The following is a 24,543-nucleotide window of genomic DNA, read 5'->3' as shown; positions in this document are numbered from 1 at the left end:
ACTGTAGGGCCATCGGGTGGGAAACCAGCCAAGGTACTAACACCAGGAGGCAGCTTCATCTTGTCCTGCAGGTCCCCAACGGAGAGGCTGCCGCACTTTACCTCTGAGGCCTACCTGACTTGGGAAAGAGTTTTGGGCATTTTTTTTTTAGTGACCAGGACACTGAGACTGAAAGGACCTGTGGATTTAACTGATTTGCATTTCCTTTGAGACACTTCATTCTAAATATTCAGAAGAGAAGCCTCTACCTGTATTCGGGCTTCTTAAACAGTAACCCCATAGCTAACGTGGTGACGTGTCATGGATACCCAGCAAGCTCACTGTCACAGAAGCAGAGCTGAGAACCAGAGATTTTCAAAAGCTTATGCACTGTACTAACTCGTTTTCTTTGTCCCACAGTCAAAACCATTTTTAAATAAGTACCTCTTTACTCACATTGTACAGAGAATTGCAACCCATCCAGTGACCTTATTTCTGAGGTCAGAAGGCTCATGATGGGGACTCAGGGGTGCAGGCAGGTGGAGTCCATGTTCTCGCCATGGTCCCCTTGACCAAGAGACGAGACCTCCTAATCCTGCCTGTGACATCACCCCCTCTGCAAGGACCCCAAGGGAGAACTGCCGGGGACTCAGGGAAACATGTTCACGCCCTGGGACCTCACAAACCTCAGGGGCCAGGCTGCACCCTGGGGGCCTCTAGTCTCACAGGCAGGCCGCAGAGAGGCCTCCAAGCGTCTAGCCCACAGCAGGCCGGGGGAATGCAGTGCCCACCAGCTCCCAGCAGGCTGGGGCCAGGCTGTGATGAGCCACCCTGGGGAGAAGAACAAGTCAGAGGGAGTAGGACCCACTGGGAAGAAAAGGCTGACCGGGCCCAACATGTTCTCACAGGGCCCCTGAACCACCACTGACCAGGGCCCACACCCACATTCCGAGCACTGGGGGCGGACCCAGGGCAGGAGTGCGAAGCTCTACTCTGCCACAAAAGGGCACGGAGCGGTGAGTGCTCCTCCACAGCTTCAGTGTGTTCTTCTGCAAAAGGGGGACAGCACTGCGTTCCTCTCGGGAAACTGTTAACTAAATGGGGTTCTACATAAGAAGTATCTGGTGGAAAGGTCAACAAACTGGTGAGGGCCAATAAACAGCAGTCATTACAAACAGGCTCACAGAAGGCAACACAAAAGGAGGGTGGGAGAGAAGCTAGAAAATTCTAATAGAAATGGCCAAAAAAGCAAACACAATTGGCCATGGGCACCTCATCCCCAGTAGGGAGGGTTCCCAGCCTGACAACCTCACTCCTCTGGCTCCAAGACAGAAACATCACGTGAAATGAGGTCGTACACTGGACTGAGCTTTAGAGCGAGCCAGGAGGACATTCTGTCAAATTGCAAACACACCAAATTTTAGGTAAAACACACATTTTCAAATGATTTCCAGACTAATAAAGTCCAGAGGGATATCAACAATTTTTCTCTACGTTAAATGGTAATTATAACAATATAAAATTGTGCCTGAGTGTAAAACCTTTTAATCATCACTTTAATAGGGAAATATCATGTCATACAAAGTTTACTTACCTGCAAACAGCCTATAGGTTCTGTGGCATTTAAAGTTCTTACTTTTAACCCCTGGAGAGAGCAGTTCTGAAAAACAAAATATCAACAATTTCAATCTATAAAAGGGCTGACATACCAGGGTCTCAGAAAAAGGGGCCTGCATACAAGTCACCACCCCGTGGACCAGGGAGACCCGCCAGCACTCCAGCCCTTTGTCTGAGGACAACTGAGCAGAGAGGCAGTAACCACGTCACCAGAACCCACCCATCAGGGCATGGGCAGTGAGCCTCAAGCTCATGCTAGAAACTCCTTACAAGCAGAGGCTCTAAAAAGTAGAGAAGCAAAATAAAAACAAAGCAGCCCTGGAAAGCCTAAGATGGGAAACACTGTCCACGTGCACCAGATCACAAAAGTCCAGCACACAGTAAGATGACTTTCGGTTGGCGTTTCTTCCCTTCTCTGGTCCTCAAGCAGACCGTGAACTGGCACTGGAAGCACACCTACAGGCAGAAGGCGGCCACTCCTGAGAACAGGACTGAAAGCAGAGCCCACTGGAGGGAGAGGAACCACGAGGCCCCTGGGCAGCAAGTGGCCCCAGGCCCGCTGCCCACAGGTCCTGCTGCCCAGCAGGTCGCAGGGCCGGGGCGGGGGAGGCAGGGAAGGAGGACGGCAGGCCCGGTCCTCCAGGAGCCCATGGACCGCACCCATGTCCTCTGTCTCCAGGCACCTGGACACTCTGAGCATCACCTCTAGCTTGTTATGCTCCTGAGGGAACTGCAGTTTCACACATAACATCTCTCATAAATTCTGAAGCTTTCCAGGGAAGTTTTCCTTCAAGCTCACTCTTAGCAGGACAACAGGGTGCTTGGACCACGAAGTGCCCAAGCTGGAGCCCCAGTGACCTGGCGGAGACCTGGGGCTGGGCCGCAGCTCTGAGCAGAGCCACTGGTGCCAGAGGGCAATGCTCCCCATCCTCTAGAAAGCCCAATTAAGCAGGCTGCTCCCACAGTTGCTAATATTCGGTGTAAGTAAAAATATTTATTACCACTGATCCATAAAGTTTTTATATATTTTGGTATTTTTCTCACCTAGTAATATGTTCATATGGTTTATTCATTTTTTTACTTTGTCTTTAAAAACCCATTTTCATGAGACTTTTAACCTAGAACTCTATTAAGGAGTCAAGATACGTAAAACAAAAAAAATCAGGAGCGAGCCCTTCTGAATCCTGACAGGGGACGGAAAAGCTTAAGCTTCAAGAAGCTGGCTGGTTTCCAGCATCACCAGAGTGTCACCGTGAATGCTTCTGCCTTACACAGCTGTTACCTTTACTAATTTCCAAGTCCACAGGATATTCGATATTTTTGATGAGCTTCTGACAGCCACCGGTCTTCTCGTAGACAAACCGTTTGAGGTGCAGCACGAGCACAGGAGGGAGCTTTTCCAGAGTCACTCTCCGGCTGATCTCCACCTGAGACAGAGCACAGCAGACACACTGTCGCACTTCGAGAGGCAGACGCGGGGCCACTGCCTACGCCAGGACTCAGCATTACGGGGCGGCGCGTCTCACATCTTCCTGAGGCTCTTTCTGAGCGCCACTGACCTCCCTCAGTACATGCTGACAACCCTACAGACGCAGCTTGGGGCCCTAGGCCAAGTTAAGAACTTCTGTCCTAGGGCATTAAACTGGCATAAAAATCCAAAGGCTAACTTAGTAATTCGATTACATACATATTGACTCATTTTTTAGTAATTCTCACAATACAGAGAAAGCTGAGGCCAGTGTGTTTCTTGCATTAGACACTTTAAATGACCTTAAAGCCGTTTGGTCTAACCACTGGTTTTATAACAGTTCCAGTTTCACCCACGTGAAATGCCCTTAAGCACTTTCAAGTGTCTACTGAATGCTGTTTCTTATTAAAATGGATCTTCAGAAGCAAATTTAACCTCTTTATGTACTGTTCTGTACCTTCAAACGTGTTGATGCTCCCTGTGTTTCTATGGAGAATACTTTTAGTAGAAAATACTTGTTCAAGTCACAGTCCAAAAGATAGCAGCACAGAAAAAACACCCAGCAAACTTTCGGAGAAGTGCCCACCTGTCTGGATGAAGGTGTGTGAAGGGGGTCAAGCTTTAGGGAAGCAAGCCTAGTGGCCACCACCACCCAGCTTTTTTTGGTTTCCAGACGCCTTCTCGCCTGTACTTCCATTTGGACGGAGATCCCAAGGGTGGAAATGGCCCTGCCGTCTCTACATTCCCATGGAGCACCTAGAGTTGAGTGTCTCACACACTACACGAATGGTGAATGAATAAAAACATGACTACAGTTCCACAGTCAGAACCAGAGACCATGATGTTTCAGCCATTTCATTCTCAAACGTAGAGCTTTCAGTCCAAGACATGTTCAACAACTGATCTGAGGAGCAGAGGTGAAACCCACTTTTCCTCATTCCAGACCCGTGCTCCCCCTGTCGCCCCACGGAGGGCCCCAGGACAAACGTCCCAGACAGACAGCGAACATACCTCTTGTTTGGTTTTGGTGGTGTAACCCTGGACAGACTCTCTGGCCACCAGGCTCTCCAGCGCATCCTGCACGGTGCGTATCTTGTCAGACTGGATGTCCAGCTGCAGGGTGAAGAATGGCTGCAGGGTGGCAGACTCTTTTGAACTCTGCTGGTAAACCACGGACCTGGGGTGAAAGCACAGCACACCTAAGAGCCCACCTTCCCGCTCCCCTGGAGGTTGTGCAACAGGACAGGAAAAACAAATGAGATTATGGTGCCACAAGCAAGATTTCCCAGCATCTCTGTCAGCTGACAGGAGAGGACAGAAATGCCAAAACTATGCTGAATTTTAATATAACTCTGCTCAATACTACCTTGAAAGAATTTCTAGCAACTCAATCCACCAGGTGGAAATTTGGAAGGCTTCCAAAGGCCTTCTCTACTTTATTTAACGCACCAGTTAGCAAAGGTAATGATCTTGCCACAGTCAAAACGCTGGCTCTCTTTGTATCCTCTCAAAGTCTCGCAGGCTGTTTTATTGATTGACTGATTTTTAAATTTTTATTATTTTATTTCTGGCTGTGCTGGGGCTTTGTTGCTCTGCGTGGGCTTTCTCTAGTTGTAGCAAGCAGGGGCTACTCTTCGTTGCTGAGCACAGGCTCTAGAGTACAGGCTCAGAGGCATGGCGCTCGGGCTTAGTTGCTCTGTGACATGTGGAATCCTCCCAGATTAGGGACTGAACTGGTGTCCCCTGCATTGGCAGGCAGCTTCTTATCCACTGCACCAGCAGGCGAGTCCCCGCAGGCTGTTTTAATAAGAGTGAACTCCAAGGTATAAACAGAATGTCTTGGGTAGCATTCACCCCTGAAAACGACTCCATAAAGGAAAGAGAGCAGGGTGTGTGTGACAGGGAGGCGGCCTCAGCTCAGCCTTGCTTCCTTAGCTGGTTTTCCATTTCATTTTCCTTTGTCTAAGTTTTTCTGAGTAAAAGTGTGCGCTGCGTCCATGTCTCATCGAGCCTCAGCAAGGAGCTCAACACAGAACTCTGACTCTACAGCACAAGTTCCCTAGTTTACACAGAAATAAAGGGGTGGACAGTGGTCAGACTTCTCGAGGAACTGCTGCGGAGGGCAGGTCAGCAGCCTCCACGGTTTTCTTCTCTCCTGCCACTTCCCCGACACACAGCACGGCAGCACCTCCAGGCCCCCGTGAGGAGGCGGCCCAGAGAGCAGCGGCTATTCCCTTGATCCCAAAGCATAACAGGCCTGGACTCTGTCAGGAGGGTGGGAAAGGTGGAGAAAGGTGCTGGTCTCCTTGGGAAACTGAAAAGCTCCCAGAAGGGGGTGGATTTTAGGAGAAAACCTTTCAGTTGGAGACTGACACAACAGACTCCAAAACAGGAAGGGGCCTGCAGAGTTCAGTCCACAGTGAGGGCACAGGAACCACACGTTCAAGGTCGAGGGACCAGCCCAGGAGCCCTGATCATCAGTTGATGAGGTTCTCATCAGCCTGCTAAAAGGCACTCGACCTAAGCTGTTTTAGCAGAGGGACCAAACTTCCAATGCCTTTAAAAGGGCATTACTTCTTGATTTAGGACAACAGAGAGCTAAGAGCCTCACTTAAAAAAAAAAAAACAAAAACAAAAAAACCCACTCCTGAAGGCGATCAGAAGAAGACTGAACTGTAATGAGGTCCCTGAGGACTCTGGAGGAGCAAGGAGGTCCTTGGAGTCAGCGCAAGTTCTACTGAACTCCACATCACGTGGTACTGAACAGCTCCAATGTAACTAAATAAGCAAAAACTTTCCTTCTAGGACTTCGTGAATGAGCAAAGGGCAGCTGGCCTGAGGGCGCTGGGGCAAGGAGGTACCACATGTCTTCCTCAATGTGAAAAGCTTCTCCCTCAACTTCCCAGCTCAGCTGGCTCCAGGGCCTAAAACCCCTCCAATCAGATACACGAATGTCTTAACAAAACATGTATTTCCATTAACTTGTCTTTCTCTTCCTTCCAGGCTGTGAGCAGCTGACGGAGGGAATGTCAGTGTGTTCAGAGTTGAGGGGGCCGGGGGCCAGGAGCCACTGGCGGACCGGTGGGGTGGTGTCTTCCACAAGAGTGCCACCACGGGTCCTGTGGGGCCAGCAAGGTGCCAGGAGGCCCAAGAACAGAGCAGGCACACAGCGCAGAGGCAGCGCATCCCGTCCAAAATTTCTCAGGACAAATCTTACACCACCGCCTCCAGCAAAACGGCAAAACCCTAAAAAATGCAAATGCTAAATTATTCCAGAAAAAGCATAAAACCAGGATTTCCAGAGCGGTCCAGCGGCTAAAACTCCACACTCCCAATGCAGGGAGCCTGGGTTTGGTCCTTGGTCAGGGACTAGATCCCACATGCTGCTACTAAAGATGGAAATTCCTACATGCCACAAATAAGACCCAGCTCAGTCAAATAAACAAGTATTTTTGAAAAAGAAAAGCGTAAAACCTGATGTGTCCACCAAAAATGCCAGTGATGGGGGTCTGAACAAAGTCCGCCTGGCGAGTGACTGAGGTCTTGTTTCGGGGACCCACTTGCTCCCATTCGTCCTCACTTCCTTCTCCTGGTTCTTCCTGCTCATCTTCATTCACTGAGTGGCTTTTGGGTCCATTGGAAATAGTTAGTTCTGAAAAGCAGACCATCTGCTTAGGCTACTATACACATTTACACAAAGAACAAAAATAAAAGACGGTTCTACGTGAGCCACCTACACAGATCTGTCAACTGCAGCGTCAGAGTGAACTCAGGGTGGTACACTGGGGACAAACGCAATGGTACGATGCCCCGTGTCCCTGCTGGCTGACCAGGGGTGGATGACACCAGGGGACACCTGGGGCACGCGGGTGGGAAGGGGGAGCACACTCTGCCGCGGTGTCGCAGTCAGGCTCCTCCACTTGTGAGGAGACTCAGGGTACCAAGAAAGTCACCCCTACCTCAGGGGACACATGCTTTAGCAGAAGTGAACTAAACCACCATCTGTAACTTGATTTTGAATCACTTTCAGGGGAAAAACTCCTCTGGTGGGGCAACAGGGATAGAAACGGATTAGTAAGGAGAGTGTGGTAACAACTGTAGACTCCATCAGTCATACAGGTAATTGCCAAACTATTCTTTCAGCTTTTCTTTATGTTTAATCATTTTCTTAATTACAAGTTGTAGGGGAAAAAGCAAAGGCTCTGGACAAATTCTTTAATATACAAAATGTAACATTCTCAGTGGTACATAATAAGTAATGTCAAAGTAATTAGTTATCTTAATGAGTAAACAAGTAACTCTTAAAGGGTGAATGACTGTTATGGGGAAGGCAACTTATTACATAAAGATTATATATAGCATCTGTTTAAGAAAGATTTTAAAAAAAATGTTCTATACACTTCTGTAGTAAACACACTGAAACCTACTTTCATTATTTGGTGAGAGAAGTTTCTTTAGGTTCAGCATTTCCTCATGGAGTCCATTCAGAATGAAGCCTAAGTACTCTTCGGCATCTTCTTGTCGACCCTGAGAAGGTCAAATAGGATAGTGTTAATTTTAACAGATTACTCTCCAAGGCCTGCACAGAGTATATTATCTGCATATACAAACTAGCCTTCTCCTGAATGTTCAATAAGATTTAACATAAAGAGTTTCCCCAACACCATATGGATTTTTTCTTGACAATTAAGTTGGTGAAGAAGAGGAGAGGCAGGGAGATTAAACATTTATCTCTAAGCAATAAAAAGGGTGTTCTGTTTGCTTTTTTCATTTTTGCTTTTCTGTACTTCTGAAATTTCCTACAATAGATAGATACTACCTTCATGATAAGTTATTTTAAAAGTTGCTTTTTTATTAAAATGAGATAAAAACATGAACTCAATGTCTAGGCCACCCCACTGCACAACCCCAGGGGTCACCATGCACGCTGTAAGCTGTAAAATTAGTAGCCCCTGTATGTCTCCTTCCATTTTTGACAATGGGCAACCAAGGTAGAAAAGATGTTATATATGAAAACCTACTCATTTAAAGACTCAGCTGCCTGTTTCACACATCAGTATAATCAGTGGTATATGAATCACACAAGACCGTCATACAGAGACGTCGTCATCTCACATGGTTTCGTCTGATTATGGAATTTATCATGATCGCTTCACACTTCACTCTTTGGAGCATAACCATGCGCGTGTTTCAAGGATCTGCAAGCTCTTCTGCTTGCGGTCTCTGAGCAGATCTGCTTACTCTCGTGTAACTGAAGCTGTGGATGGGGGCTTCTGGTGTGTGTCTGTGGGGAAACGGCGAAGGCTGGCACAGCCCAAGACACAGAGAAGAGCTAACAGTGCTGGGAAAGGGCTGCTCTCTGGGCTGGGCCTCAGCTGGCATCTGGGAACTTGGGTTTCGGGAGGGCTCCCACCATTCCAGGAACTAGGAAGGGAGCGTGCCCAAATCGCTCAGTGTGGTTTCAGCTGAGTGCTAGCTTTCCTTCTGGGGGTCTGGAATTTCAGTCTGTGCGAGGCAGCCGGTGCCTATGTGACTGGCCCCTAACACAACCCCTGAACACTGAGACTTCAAGGGGCATCCTGGGTGGACCACATCCCACACGCTGTCCCAGTATGGCATGGGAGGACCTAAGTGAGGACTGTGTGGCTGCATTGAACAGGAGTCTCAAGGGTTCCTGCAGACACTGCCCAAGTCCTCAGGCTATGCTGAACCCACTGAAGGACCAGCTCCAGAGTCCTGTGAGATCTTCCAGCTAAGCATCAACCCTGGGGGGGGGGGTCACAGGGACCCCAACAAGCCAACGGTGATGTAACAGCTGCAGGATCGCAGCGCTGCTCAGCGACAGGAAGCCCCCAGCTTTACCTCTGCCCCCCACCCCGAGCTGGGGGCGTCCTAGGGCTTCTAAAGCATCTGGACACGCATCTACCTTAGAGTTTGTCTTGCCTGTTTTCTTAAATTATCGATCTAACTCCCTTACTGGAGGATGAGCTCCTTGAGAGGAGAGGGCACACTGACTCCATGTGTGCATTTCCAACACAGAAACATCCCTAAATTCTGAACTTAACGCTTAAGGCTCTGCTGCGAGCACAGGAAGAGGCCCTGGTGGCATCCTGCTGGACTGCCCAGAGTATCCACTCTTCTTTCAAACCACGGGGTTTCAAACAGTATTACTTCACTCAGTTTTATCAGAATTTCCTTCACTGTTTCCTAAAGCATTTCCCTGACCATCATTTCATTGCTCATCTTGACTCATCACAAACTCTATCAGGGAGGAAGGAAATGCTCCAGTTCACTGTGCTGTGGGTGCCCTGATTTCCTTCCAAGGCCATGTGTCAGGGCCCTGGACAAGCCCTCCACGGCCTTGAGCCCCACACCTTCAGCAGTACAGTGTATGATTAAGAACATCGGTCATCAGAAAGTCACAGGCCCAGGAGCTGCTGCAGCAGGAGCATGAGGAAGACGGCAGCCCTCCCGAATGCCGGCGTGGCGCAGGGCCCCCGGCCCCGCAGTGGCAAGGCAGTCCCTCAGAGGGCAAGGAGCTGGCTTGGCTGCCAGGCTCCACCACTTCCTAGCTGGGACCCTGGACAGTGACTTCACTTTCCTCAAATGTAACAAGCAAACAATTATCACACTACCTATCTTCACAGGGGGAAGTAAGTTAATCTATGGAACAAACACACAGCAGTAGTGGTCACAGTAAATGATACACGAGTTGTCTGACCCCCATGACTGTCATTCCATACTCTAACCCATCCTAGCAACTGCCTCCAGAGCAAGCCCAGATCCACTGAACCCCCGCTTCATCGCACACTTGAAAGCAGAGGGCAAGCAGCGAACACACAACGGGTATGGCACGAGCTTCATGCCTGCTATGGAACATTAGTTCCCACCTTCTCAGATAGGCTCGACTTGATCACTGTCAGGAGTCTATAAATATACGTGGGTTCGAAGGCAGCTCCAGGGCGGATATCCCTCACGATTTTATCCCCAAGAGCTGCAACAGAAACAGGACACAGATTTTCACAACCCAACGAAGTCTTGAAATGACAAAAAGCATGATCACCAAAATTCCCCCCACTGCTGCCCAAACTTAAGAAGAGCTTAGGTATAGCAAGCTGCATGTAAAAAGACTTTTTTTCCCCAGCAAGACTGAATTTCTCAGTCTCAGTCATCTGACTTCATAGCTCCCCATATGTAATGGTATAAGAAACCCTTGTTTCCACTTACCTTGTCTGGGTTTTGGAGGTACTGGCATATTAGTAAACTCATTCATTAGCCGAACACTAAACAGGGGGGAAAATGTTTAGTACACTTTCTTCCAACATCAACATCAATATCATAATTTAAACTTTGTAAATAATGACAGTTTAGATATATAAAGCAAAAACAGAAGACATGAATGAATTTAGTCAGCACATTTTTCAAAAAAGATATACTATCACTAAAGAGACCTGATGGCTAAATAGAGTATTAGCTTGTATGAAGATAGCAAACTCTAGGTAACCAATGCTATAAAGGCTAGTGAATTCTTAAATCTTTAAGTGATAAAAATTACTAAACATTAAAATTTATTCAACTGACACTAAAGAACACAGATACAACAATGTTACAATTACATTTCTGGTTAACTTCCATACAAAATCATGAACAGTAAAAAAAAAAAAAAAAGAACTAACAGGATTGATTTACAGGAAATCAAAAACTTTGCTATCTGAATCTAATTATCAGAGGGGGAAGCCCACTCCTTGACTTGCTCTCAGCAGCTTACTTACAAGCTGTCTATCATGGGTGTGGATGTACAAGGCCTTTGCACTTTTGAATACAGAGGAATGAACTTCATCAGGTGATACATCGGTGGGCAAGCCACCAAGGCTTGCAGTGTCTACATAACAGCAGTAAGGAAGCGTAAAGGAAACGAAATTGATGCTCCAGAGTGTGGAAAGAGTATAAAAAACTAAATAAGCCAAGAACACTGAACAACTGAAATATGTAAACACAAAAGGAACCAAACCAAATAATCCCTGAGATAACTGCCTTGTGATATCCACGCAAGATCTCGACTTAACCAAGATTAAGTCAATTAGCACAACATTTCCAGTTTAAGTGGTCACTCTACCCCACTATGCAGGAACCCCCACCCTTTTTTTTTTCAGGACCATTTTAGAGAACTAAACTTGCTTGATTTTGACAGTCATCATCTTTTGGGGGGCGGTGGTAAGGAACCAAAGTTTTGGATTCAAAATGTGGGGTGGACGCCCCACAGAAGCTGAACTAAGTCAAACGTGCCCCGGGAAGAGGATGCTGCAGAAAGCCAGCCTTAGGGACAGCATCTGAGAAGGATACAGCATTGATGTAGCACCAGTTTCCTTTGTTGATCAGCCCGCGGGGTTGCAATGACACCGGTTTATGAATCAGGGTGACATTCTCCAGTAACTCTGAAAGATGGGAGCACAGTGAAGGTGTTAACGGCGTCTCAGGAGCAGTTCTCCTGCTCTGGGGGCTGACTGCCTACTCCAGAGCACAGTCACGCCCACAGGGAAGGCAGGCTCCATCAAAGCTTCGTTCAGCTAGTTCATTATCATGTAATTACTGAATGATTAGAATTTTCAAAGGTATTTGGCCCCCCCTCCCTGAACACTGACATTTATCAACTAGGAAGCACAAGAACTGTTTTAATGAGAAACAGAAAAGGCTTAAAAAACAGTATTAACAGTATTAGGGAGCAGACTTGGAGCAAGCTCTGTTATCCTCAGATTCATCTTTGATATCACTTTTCCCCAGTCTTAAAATAGCAATAAAAGAATGTTTTATGCTTTCAATAGAAATGCTTTACAACAAGGCCCCCTGTGTCCCCTTACAAATCCTTTACAGTGACAGCCACAATTTTTCTCGGCAAGTGCATTCCAGCTCACAGTGTTAACTCACTGTGCTTAATCCTCAGAGATCCCAGGGTAGCGCTACCATACCCTTTCACCAAAAGGAAACGGGGGCTGCAGGTTAACTTGCGTGCCTGTGACCTCAAAGGAGCCAGGAGGCGCAGTCAGTACCCAAAATTCATAACCTGCAGCCACATGACACTGCCTCCAATGACTTGTGAACATGTAACAAGGGAGCACGAATTTGCTATCGGCACCGACCCCAAGGCAACACTCAAAACAAAAGAAGCCTTTCTTTCCTAAACACACAGATGCACTGGCAGGTCCCACACTTAAGCATTAAATGAAGAAATTAATTCGCAAGGTTCTAATGTCAAACATACCCACTTCCTCCCTCTCTCCTCTGAGGATAAAATGCCCTCTGTCCTCTAATTGAGGAAGCATAGAAAATAATTTTCCCATTTATTAAAAAGTGAAACATGACCAACTCAAAAGAGAGGCCATGGAATCTGTTCAGTTAAGACTAAGTTTGCCAAGGTCCTCTCCTCCCACCCCTGCTCTCCATACGGGGCACAGTCATAAACCTCAAAACCAGCTTCCGAACATAAGGACCTCTGATAAACGCCATGCTGCTGCGGGTTAAGCCTTGCCTGGGCACCAGGACCTGCAGGCCCAGAGAGAACCGAGCGGTGGCCCTGCCGTGTCAGAGCCGGCAGACCAGGCGGGGAGGCATGACACAGTGTGGGCTCTGCTGGGGGGTTGGGGGCAGGGGAGGGGACGCGCCACCTGATCCAAGGACTGGAGAAACCAGGGTAGCCAGGGCGTGCGACAGCAAATGGCACCAGAACTTTGAAAATGTCTCTAGCTGAGCGGGCTGCCTTGCGCCCACAGGAGGCATGCATGGAGACAAGCAGGCTCTTTGCTGGCTCTGGGGGACCATGACGAGATGAGAGGCTTGGTTTGAGTTTCAGAGGCTCGAATAAGGGCGCCCGGACGGCACCACTGAACAGTACACTGAGCCTCACAGACCAGCCAGTGGCACATCTCCACTCACACGCACACGGGACCCTGCAGCTCAGGGCCGTACGTCCTGAGAGCAATGGGTGGGGAATGGAGCCCCTGGACCACCCCCGTCCAAGTGACAGGCTGAGGAGAAACCACCACGGTGATCGAGGAGGACAGGGCAGCTGGACCCAGCAGTGGAGGCAGACGCAGGCTGGAGGGCCTCAGGAGGGGAAAGCGAGAGTGGAGGGCACTGGGGCAGGAAGCGTGGCTGAGGAGGGAGACAAGAGGCGTGACAGCAAATGGCACCAGAAGAAATCTCTCCAGCTGAGTGTGGTGCCTTCCACCAAGAGGAAACACACACAGGGACGGCAGGGGCTCAGGAGATCCCGGGATGGCAGGAGGGAGGGGAAGGGCAGACTCATCACGGTTTACGGGGGCCGCGGGGGGACAAAATAGCAATATCAACTTCCTTGATGATGCTGGAAGCAAAGCGTCCCAAGGTGGGGGTGGGCTACGAGGGGAAGGGGCTTGACAGCATCAATTCCCATTCAATACAGACACTGAAGGAAACAGAAAGCAAAGGACCAGGGACACGCATGCAAGGCCTTATCTGAAACTTCTCTTCCACACAACTGTACTGGCCTCAAAAATACATTTACAGGCTCCCCACCCACCCCGGAGCCGTGCTGGTTCTGCAGCTCTGTGGCAAGCTGCAGAGTCGGGGTTCTGTTCCGCAGGATGGGGTTTGTTAAAGTTGTCAAGAACAAGGCCTACTTCAAGAGATACCAAGTGAAGTTCAGAAGAAGGCAAGAGGGCAAAACTGACTATGCTCGGAAACGATTGGTAATCCAATATAAAAATAAGTACAACACACCTAAATACAGAATGATAGTTCGTGTAACGAACAGAGATATCATTTGTCAGATTGCGTATGCCCGTATAAAAGGAGATATGATAGTTTGTGCAGCTTATGCTCACGAACTCCCAAAATATGGTGTGAAGGTTGGCCTGACAAATTATGCTGCAGCATATTGTTCTGGCCTGCTGCTGGCCTGCAGGCTTAATAGGTTTGGTATGGACAAAATTTATGAAGGCCAAGTCGAGATGACTGGCGATGAGTACAACGTGGAAAGCACTGATGGTCAACCCGGTGCCTTCACCTGTTACTTGGATGCAGGACTTGCCAGAACTACCACTGGGAATAAAGTTTTTGGGGCCCTGAAGGGAGCTGTCGATGGAGGCCTGTCTATCCCTCACAGTACCAAACGGCTCCCCGGTTATGATTCAGAAAGCAAAGAATTCAGTGCTGAGGTACACCGAAAGCACATCATGGGGCAACACGTTGCAGATTATATGCGTTACCTGACTGAAGATGATAAGGATGCTTACGAGAAACAATTCTCTCAGTACATAAAGAACAACGTAACTCCAGACATGATGGAGGAGATGTATAAGACAGCTCATGCTGCAATACGAGAGAATCCAGTGTATGAGAAGAAGCCTAAGAAAGAAGTTAAAAAGAAGAGGTGGAACCATCCCAAAATGTCACTTGCCCAGAAGAAAGATCGGGTAGCTCAGAAGAAGGCAAGCTTCCTTAGAGCTCAGGAACGAGCTGCTGAGAGTTAAACCAAACCACAATATTCTATCAAGACTTTTCAGATAAGACAATAATAAACTTATTGAACAAGCAAGCAAAAAAAAAAATACATTTACACATGGTCAAAAGTGCTTTGGATGTGTATTTTGTCAGGTTAAAAAAAATCATTTATGACAAGGCCAACTCCACGCTCAAAGGGGAAGCAGGTGCAAAAAGTGTCAGGAACTAACCGCTCTAGGCTGGAACACACCTCTCCTCTCGTGTTTCTCACGGAGCTACACGCCCAGAATAATCTCAACACCTGCAGGTGGAAACATCCTAGCCCTATGGAATCTGTGAACACAGCCAATTTAAAACTGACTACTAGCTGATTCCTTTCCAACACTTATCTGGACAATGGCGTGTGCTGATTGGACAGAACCTTTAGTTCTACATCAACCCTTCCCCTGAACCAATCCCAGGGTTGCTTACTTTAAGGAGCAGGCAGGTTAAAAAAAAAACAAACAGGAAAAAAAAAAGTTTCACTCTTTCTTCCCCAACGCTAAGTCTCTTAGCATCACCTAATGGTTTGTTCAGTAACTGCAGGTTAACAGAACTTCCTAAGGGGTCGCAGGCAGACGCAACTACTTGATTAAACAACAGAACTTCCAAGCAGACACATGTTGGCTCCATCAGGTCTCCTCGCCTCCTTCCCCCCTGCTTCTCTCTCTGCTAAGAGCCTCCAGCTGTTCCTCTCCTACTGTGTTCCAAGGCCGACCATGACTCGCTGACCTAGACCATGGATAGCACAGTGTTCACCAGCCACGTGGGATGAAGTAAGCTGGAGATTAATAGCTACGGATTATGGCAAACGACTCCACATAAGTTTGTGTGGAACGCATTGTGGAGTTGAAGTGAAAAGTGTTAGTCACTCAGTCACGCCTGACTCTGACCCCCGGGACTGTAGCCCACCAGACTCTTCTGACTGTTTCCAGGTAAAAATGGTGGAGTGGGTTGCCGTTTCCTCCTCCAGGGGATGTTCCCAATCCAGAGATCAAACCCATGTCTCCTGTGGCTCCTGCAACTGCAGGTAGATTCTTTACCACTGAGCCACCTGGGAAACCTTGAAACCCTGCAGGAGTGGGAATTCCAACAGAGAAGTGGACTAAGGGCAAAAGCCCAGGAAGACAAGCCAGGAAACAAGGGTCTGCCACCCGATTCCACCACTTCATTTACCCTGTAACCTGGGGCAGACAGCGCAGCCCCTGCAGGGAAATGGGGAGGGTCTGGATGATGTCTCACACGGTCAGTTCCTCATAGAGGGTCCTTTAATCCTGCTCAGAAAATAAAGGGCTGAAACAAGCGAGAGAGAAGGAAGGGGACTAAAGGATGGAAGTCTGAGAGGACCAACACTTTTCAATTCTTCAAATGGAAATGTTTGCTTCAATTCCTTAAAGTTAAGTCTTGAATACTTTCTGTGTACATTAACAAAGTCACATTTTGAAAGGAAAGAAAGGCTGTAGAAAAAATTAAGATTAAATATCTTACTGTCTTGAGATTTTCCTCTTAATGTTCAGTTTTATAACACACTGTGCATTGAGCGTTTCCCCCCCAGAACAACTGATGGCCACACACTGATCCAGATGCTAACACCTGACAGGGCCTGCCGTGTGCTGCTCCTCTCCTCCGGCCCAAACAGCACAGGCACAAAGACAAGGCTAATCCTAACAGTCACCACCCTGTTTAGTGAATCCTCCTAAAATGAATGAATGTTACTGCTCTAATTCAGAAGTCAATATTCACGATTTACAGACAAGCAAGTATGAATATCACTTTCAATTTTTTTATATCACCACTATTTAATTAAGTTCCTTTTATAACAACATCACTGTTTCCGTTTACTATTTTGCTAAAGTCCAATAAGCACTGTAATTATGGAGGTCAAAAAAATCAAAACCACGAAGGGCAGCCAAAGAGGAGAGGGAGAGCAGGGTATTTCCTGGGGTTGAAACTTTAAATCTGACTTATGGTCCCAAGTCATCAGTGTTGGTTATCTATTTTACCTTCTTTCAGGGCAAATTATCAGAAGTTGACTATAGTAACAAGTTTCCCCCTGAAAAGCCTTCTCTTCAATCCATCGTTGTTGGTGTAGTTTACTACTTGGATCTGTTTAGATAGTAACTTTAGGAGGGTGCTCTCTTCAAGCTATCTTTTCCACAGGAGTTGGCAGGTCTGCGGAGGAATGGTGTTACAGGAATGGCATAAAATGCCAGCACTGACTCCATACCACACAGAAGATACAAAATTGAAACCGTTATTTTCAAACATTTAAATGGCTGAATTAAAGTTCAACCTTATGAAATCTGCTGACAGGCAAAAACATTGAGTGGTTAAGAGCCTTTCTTACAATTCAAGACATATATAGTAAACCACATACCTTACCACAAATCACTCAAATGAAATGATTTATAAACTCAATGGCAATACTAACACTGTCAAATGTATAAGTTCATAAGCCATGATTATTCTTACATATTTTATGTATCAAATTTTGTTTTCCTAAAGTCAGCACCTAGAGGTCATATTCCCATTTAAAATCCATGAAAATGCAGGGCAAGAACTCTCACTGACTCTGAAGGCTCCACAGCTGGCTTGTCGCTGACACTCTGCTGCTGCTGACCCACCTTTCTGTCATCTCCCTAAGTGTCCAGAGCATTCTCCAAGTGTTTCCCTCCTCACTGCATCACTGTGGAAGAGCACACACTGCCCTGGCTATCTGAGCAAGGGGAGGACAGTGAAGTGACCGGAATGTGCCCTTACCCACTGGCGGCATATCAACTTACATTTCCTCCTGGTGGGAAAGGGAGTCCCATATAGGGAGGTCTATAAAGGATACAGAACAGAAATACCTGCAAGGACATACACCTGTCAAGTCAGATGTGGACTGAACTCTCAGCCCACATGAGTCTACACACAGGTGGTGGACCTCCTCCACTCAGGGCCTGTGCATGCTCACTGCCTGGACTGCTTGGGAGAATCTGAAGAGAATGAAAAACACTGGAGAAATTATTTCCCAAGGACAGGAGAAATATAGATATGATTTATAAACCACCAAAGCAAAGCTCAATTCGGATATACTGTTTGAAAGAAATACAGATCCAATTTGTAGTGACTTTATTGCTCTCTCCAGAGACAATTTTTTAGGTCCAGAACAGTGTAAAATCATCTATTAAGTGTGTTTTACTAAAATTCATAATAAATGGCATGACTAGAGCCCCAATACCCCACAGAACAGAATGTTTTTCAGCGGTCTAAGACCTCAGTTTATATAGTTCTCTGAGACTAGAATTCTTGCTCCTATTTGGGCATTTGGCCTGGTCTCGCTCCTTGCCACCATTATTTACACACCTTTAAAACAGAATACACTGGTGCATAGTTTTGAAAGCAAAACATAAAGAGCAAAATAACTGTGTGTGTGATCTGAAAGCATTTGCTATAATTCAGGTTTGGGAGAGTACAAGTGATCCCCAGTAGAAGCCCAGGAAGATTTTAGTGTTCATCACTCACCAGGGTATGTTCCATTCCAGGCTCTGGAGGCAGCACCAGCTGAGGCTGTCCCCGCTGCTTGTATCTGTCACACTTACTCTCAACATGGGTGTGTGCCTCAGGTTCTGCACTTAGTTTCAACACAAGCTATAAGAATTAAGATTTTCACGTTCCTTTTGCTCATCTCCTGGCTCAGTTATTCCTACTGAAAAATGGCATATACTCCATCTCAGACTGACATAAACCACTTCCTGAAACACGGAAGCCTCCCCAAGCCTCTGCAGGCCTCCTGTGCAGGTCCATGCTTTCCACCAGGTTGGGAAAGCGCTTTTCCCTTCTGTCTCCTGCTTAAATTAGAGTTTACACTTAAGAAAAACGGCGAAGAGAACAAAATGTTGACAAATGACACCATGAAGATGGTCTTGCCACCAAAGAACGTAAGAGCAGAATGCAATGCAGTAATGGATAAACAGACCGTGAGTAACTGAAATCTGGCTATATTTCACTCCAAAATGCTGTGTATGACTATTACTTTCTGTTTACAGTTGATCTGAGTTACATTTCATTTGTGGTTATACAAAACTAGCCAGCATTCATTAAGCACAGACATAATGACAGGGCGGAGAGATGATCCAGAAATGCGGACACCCAAAATAAATGACCCTGGGGCCAAAAACTGGCCTGTGGATGCTGATATCCTTCTAAGAACTCAGAGAGAATAAACTTATTCAAACTGCTATTCCTTCCTGTTTCTTTCCCAAATTTAATAAATAAAATGATACACATAAAAATTATTCTCTCAGCAGAACCGCTTAGACGTTAATGCAAGTCAAATTCTATGACAGCCAATATCAACAGATCTTTTAATGTAGCTAGAATTTCACACAGTTAAATGCTGCTTAAAGTAAGTGGGCCTACCATTTAAGCTACGTCTGTGGTAGGGATCTGACCTACAACCACTTCAATATACCTTTTCATTTTTATCAGGTAAACCTCTCAGGAGGGGAATATGACAAAGGGGGAAAAAATTCTGAACAATCTACTTTACCTAAGCTCAGTGTGATTCCAACAGTTACTCAGTGTGACTATCACTGCATTATTTTTCAAGAAATACTGAAAAGTGTCAGCAACTACATTCTGTATTTCTAAGGTTCAATAACCAGGCTCAAAAAAGAATGAAACGTTTTAAAAGGAACCACACTTTTGCTCAGATAATGAAAACATTTTTTATAACTGACTTAATCAAAAAAGGTTAAAAAAATAAATCTTGGGGGGAGATAATGAGGACCATCAATTCAAAAGTGGTTAGACTGTAGCAATACTCTGCACGAATACAAATAACTAAGAGCCCCCAGTGTTGCTCTATTTTATTTCTCTTTTGGAGGAGCCGCATCACTTTGTTTCCCAACCAGGACTTGAAACTAGGCCCTGGCTCAGTGAAAGTGCTAACCACCGGACCACCAGGGAATTTCCTCACAATGTTCTATAGAGTAGTTTACCATCAGATTTTAGCAAGTCAACTAGATTTTAACATACACAGCAAACCACATTTAAAGTTATTTGACTAGAAGGCTTTAAAACATTTAAAATGAATCTTTTCTTTCTTCTTTTAAATAGATTGAGGAAATTTCCCAGGAATGAAGGTTTTCCTTGTGAAATGGGCTTCCCCATGGCTGGGCAATAAAGCATCTGCCTGCAATGCAGGAGACCACCTACAATGCAGGACTCCCTCGTTGGATCCCTGGGTTGGGAAGGTCTGCTGGAGAAGGAAATAGCAATCAACTTCAGTATTCTTGTCTGGGAAACCCCATGGACAGAAGAGCCTAGCGGGCTACGGTCCATGGGGTCACAAGAGTCGGACACAACTGAGTAACTAAACCACCACCACCCTCTGTGAAGCAATTTTAGGAATACAAACAAAATGACAATGCCTTCTGACTTAAAGGGCTTCCCTGGTGGCTCAGCTGGTAAAGAATCTGCCTGCAATGTGTGAGACCTGGGTTCAATCCATGGGTTGGGAACATCTCCTGGAGAAGGGAATGAAAGGAATGACTACCCACTCCAGTATTCTGGCCTGGGGTCACAAAGAGTCGGACACAACTGAGTGACTTTCACTTTCACTCTGACTTTAAACTTAGAATGTCCGCTTTTAAAAGCATCAGATCATGCATCTCCCACTACAGGTTAAGATGACATTTAACTTAATGATCTACACAAAGGCTGTTACTGTTCTCCCCTCACCCTTACAGCTTTCCCTTGCAATGAACACATTTTAAAAAGTTACAATAAAAAACTCACCCAAATAACCTAAAAGTTATTCGTTTTAAAAGTCCAAAATGCTGATGCATCTATCAATTAACTTCTCGTTTTAAGAGAAATCCAACACCTAGATTACTCAAAATAATATATTTTGTCTAAGGAATAAAATGCTCATTTAAAAACTTTTTCAAGTGTTGTTTGCTGTCATCTTACTATCAGCAGAAGGATGTGCTTTACCTTTGCTGCAATCCTGGCCGTTCCTAAGAGAGCACACGCTCTGCATCTCGCTCCTGCTTTCACCCTCATCATTCGGTGCCAAATGCTGTCAGGTATGCCAAAATGTGAAACCAGCAAACATTAAAGCCTAAATAAAGACAGTTCAGAACTTCCCTGGTGATCCAGTGGTTAAGAATCTGCCTGCCAATGCAGAGGACACGGGTTTAATACCCAACGCAGGAAGGTTCCACACGCCTCGGGGCAACTAAATTCATACATCACAACTACTAAAAGAAAGAAAGGAAGAAGAAAGTGAAGCCGCTCAGTCGTGTCCGGCTGTGTGACCCCATAGAATGCAGCCTACCAGGCTTCTCATCCATGGAATTTTCCAGGCAAGAGTACTGGAGCAGGTTGCCATTTCCTTCTCCAAGGGATCACCCCAAACCAGGGATCGAACCTGGCTCTCCCTCACTGCAGGCAGATGCTTCACCGTCTGACCCACCAGGCCCTCACTTAAGAGCCTGTGCTCCGCAACGAGAGGCCACCAAAACAAGCAGCACAGTCACCACATTCAGACAGCAGCCCCTGCTCGCCGCAACTAGAAAAGTCTCAGGCAGCAACTAACACCCGGTGCGGCCAATAAACTCAAAAAAAAAAAAAACAGTTCATTTTAACTGGGCCAATGGGGTAAGAGCCTGAAGTACTGGCTACTGGTAAACTCCTTGGATAACGAGTCCTGAAGAACAGCCCCAGCTTCTTAGGCATGTGTAAAAACATAAGCACTCCTGCTTCTGACTTCCCACCTTAACTTTAGAAACACAAGCCATGAGGCTTTACAGTTTTATTGTGAACTGGCCTTACTTTTTGAGCCTTAGAATATCAAATGAAACATTAACTTCAGGCCAAACTGTTGCAGCTTTTCTTTCCCAGTCAAGAATTGGCCTTGGTGTGCTAAAACTGAATAAAATCCATTTACTCAACCCAAAATAGGCATTAAAAAGAAAAAAAAAAAACCAGTACTTTCTTATATTCTAAGAAATAACTCTAAAGTGAGTGGAATCCTCAGGGATTACAACCCCGAGGCCGAAATAACTGGAACACAGACAGGACTACCCATCCGTCACACAAGGGAGCACAACTACTCCGCCAGAAGGCAAGGCATGGAAATGTAATCTGTCAAATGACTGATAGCGGACATGGATTTTCCACTTAATGAAAAAGATATCCCTCCCCGCCCAATTCTGCTCATATGTCCTTTTACTTTTAGTGACACATAAGGCACAGGTGTTGTTCAGAAATTCGTCGGAACACACAGGTAACCTGCTATCGCTCTGGATAACAGTGCAGACTGTCTGCTCCCATCTCGGCCTCAGACCTGTATCTTTGGAACTATACCTGCAATCTTTATGGCTACAGGATCCTCTGAAACTGGAACCAGCCCTTCCTTGACTTCCGCCTGCTTTTCAGAGACCAGGGGAGACGTGGCGGGAGGGGAATACTTAGTTTCCACAGAAACCACAGGCGAGGAAGAGGGCTTAGAATCATGAAAAAGACTGGCCCACGACTTGGCGGGCTGACTGGCGGGCACACTGCCCGCTGCGGAGGCCGGGGCATCCGCAGGAGGTGGGGCGCTCTCGGCCTTGGCAGGGTCCGAGTCTGCGCTCTCCACAGTGTGCAACTCCACCCCGTTGGCAGCTGTGCCCTCACCCAACGATTCAAGTATTTGTCCATTAGTGACTCCAAGGTTCTCAGTAGTATCAGTCCCCACGGAGGGCTGAGCCACAGCTGTCCTCAACAGGGTGTCCCTGCCGGCCTCGGCAGGGAGGCAGGAGGCCTCTGAGTCGGCCCCGGAGCAGCCCTCGGGCTGCCCTGCAGTCCTGGCCCCGCCATCCAGGGCTCCGAGGAAAGCCCCGGCAGGCCCGGAGTCGCTGACAAAGTCCGTGGCATCCTGAGGGCTGCCCCAAGTCCGGGGGGTCCCTGCCGTGGGTACATCCCCCATCAACTCCACGTCCTCGGCGCCTACGCTGTTGGGGACTGCTGGGCCAGCATGGCCATTGACCAGGGCTTCCGCCGAAGGTCCACCCTCACCACCATCTTTCAAGTAACTGTAATATCCAGGGGGACGTTTTTTCTTCTTTTTACGCTCCCTTTGTCCAAGACCACCTGAAACACCATCGTTCTCTAAAGCTTCCGCCTCAGCATGAGAGCCACCGTCCAGGGCAAGGGCAGGGCCCGGGTACTGGCAGTTGGCGGAGCTGTAGTCCACTTCTTTATCAATGTCATCGGGGAGCTTTTTGGAAGTTGTGCAGCTAAGAATAAATTCAGGGGCCTGAGGATTCAATGTGCTTGAAATACTGTAGTTGGGAGTTCTCGGCAAAGTGTCACTCGGTTCAATTACTTCATTAACACCAAATTCAATTCTCTGATAGTCGTGTCCTGTTTAGAAAGAAAATAATCAGTAAATATCCCACTAGTTAAGAACACAGCTATACAACTTATAAACGTCTCAGTAATTATTTCTTTTTGAAACTGAAACCTTAAAATCTTGCAGTAATTAACAAAGCTAAAACATTTCTGTGCTAAATAAGTAATTTGCTGAAATAAATAATAACCACAAAATTATATTTAATTTGGAGATATGAAATACAGAAGCTGGTATCCATTTTCCACTCACAGCAGTTAAGGTAGAAATTAAAATGAAACTTTGAATAGGAAACAAATGCCATTCTGCCTGTCTGAACATGTCTCTCAATGCAATCTGATTTTATTAGTTTATTTTATACCTAAGACTAGGGCATATATATTTTGGAAAACTTAATTTTTAAAAATCAACATGACCAACTTGGGAACTTGAAAACCACTGCTTGCTCACGCTCTCTCTCTATATATATATTATATATATGGTTTCTCTAATTTGTGCCAATTAAATAATTCAAAAAGTATGAATTATACAAAAGCACTCTTTCAAATTATCCATTTCCCAGACTCTTCTATTAACAACTTTAACTGAAGCCCCAAAATGGCCTTTCAAGAGTGCCTGTGACTTCTCCTAAATTAATTCATATTGGATTAACCCCATGGATAAGGAAGGTGCTTCCAAAAATCCCAAAAGATAAAGTTAGGACTGCAAACCTTTAAAAATCTCCTTGAAATCCTTTAATACCTTTTCCCCACTGACAACAATCCACATATTCTATCCATTTAAGATGGACATTTTTTTCACAGATCACATCTCAAAAATTAGGGTGAGTTTCAGAATCAACTGAGTTTCTCAAGAGAAACTAAACACCAATGTCATCTTATATCTGATGAAATAGTGACACATTTTGAAGTGAGGAAAGGATGTGTGTTTTTTAATTTATTTTTCATGCACTACTGAAGACTTCTCAAGTCTAGTACAAGGGGCCCACTTTTTCTCAAGGCGTTTATTTCAAGCAAAAAAAAAAAAATCACAGTACCAAAATAATCATATTCTACTCAGAAAACTGAATATATTTTACTTTGGAAGTATTTTTAGAGGAGAAAAAACAGCCCCACAGAGGGGCCAGGGCCCTAAATAGTTTTCTAATTCTCCATTTGGTTTGATATCACACACCCTGGGAGTGGGGAGAATACACCAGCCCAACAGCAAAACACTCCTGAAGAAAGAACATGATGATGGTTACAGCTAACCATCTATAGAGATCGAGAGGACAATTTCAATCCTCTGGTTCCTGAACACTGATTCGTGGTTTCCTTATTTTGAAAACAATCACCAAAGGAAATATATGTCTCCATTATCCCTAAAAGTGAACTATCCAGTTTGCTTCCAGGGAGCTCCATCCAGTGAGGCTGCAAGGATGCAGAGCTGCTCTGTGGACCAAGACGGGTGTCGCTGAAGCAGGGAGGCCGCCGTTCAGAGACTGGGAGGTGCATCGGGAGTCACAGTGAAGTTAGTATGTGCTGTACCATGCAGCCTGTGCAGTTTGGTTATTCACAACCCAGTGCGTTCCACATCGCAA

The 24,543-nt window shown here is 46.2% G+C and overlaps 2 protein-coding genes across 2 annotated transcripts in view; one reads left to right on the top strand and one right to left on the bottom strand.

The window, feature by feature from the left end:
* Positions 1-24,543, bottom strand: part of USP10 (ubiquitin specific peptidase 10) — a 63,675-nt gene that overhangs the window by 2,067 nt on the left and 37,065 nt on the right. Inside the window, exons 4-13 of the mRNA XM_027977691.3 lie at positions 21,938-22,978; positions 11,408-11,499; positions 10,837-10,946; positions 10,292-10,347; positions 9,955-10,058; positions 7,492-7,591; positions 6,539-6,716; positions 4,076-4,241; positions 2,879-3,023; positions 1,574-1,639 (exon numbers count right to left, since the gene is read on the bottom strand). Coding sequence (XP_027833492.2) covers positions 1,574-1,639; positions 2,879-3,023; positions 4,076-4,241; positions 6,539-6,716; positions 7,492-7,591; positions 9,955-10,058; positions 10,292-10,347; positions 10,837-10,946; positions 11,408-11,499; positions 21,938-22,978 — 2,058 coding nt within the window. The remainder of the gene's footprint in view (positions 1-1,573; positions 1,640-2,878; positions 3,024-4,075; positions 4,242-6,538; positions 6,717-7,491; positions 7,592-9,954; positions 10,059-10,291; positions 10,348-10,836; positions 10,947-11,407; positions 11,500-21,937; positions 22,979-24,543) is intronic.
* Positions 13,619-21,598, top strand: LOC106991582 (large ribosomal subunit protein uL18-like). Its single transcript, XM_042230766.2, has one exon. The coding sequence runs from the start codon at positions 13,684-13,686 to the stop codon at positions 14,569-14,571; it is 888 nt and encodes a 295-aa protein (XP_042086700.1). The 5' UTR covers positions 13,619-13,683; the 3' UTR covers positions 14,572-21,598.

The sequence above is a fragment of the Ovis aries genome, chromosome 14, assembly GCF_016772045.2.
Source record: "Ovis aries strain OAR_USU_Benz2616 breed Rambouillet chromosome 14, ARS-UI_Ramb_v3.0, whole genome shotgun sequence".
In the NCBI taxonomy this organism is placed as follows: Eukaryota; Metazoa; Chordata; class Mammalia; order Artiodactyla; family Bovidae; genus Ovis; species Ovis aries.
This window is presented reverse-complemented; position numbering and strand designations above follow the sequence as displayed.

What these genes read in the sequence shown, in the direction of transcription:
- LOC106991582 (XM_042230766.2), top strand. Translation starts at nt 13,684, where the DNA reads ATGGGGTTTGTTAAAGTTGTCAAGAACAAGGCCTACTTCAAGAGATAC.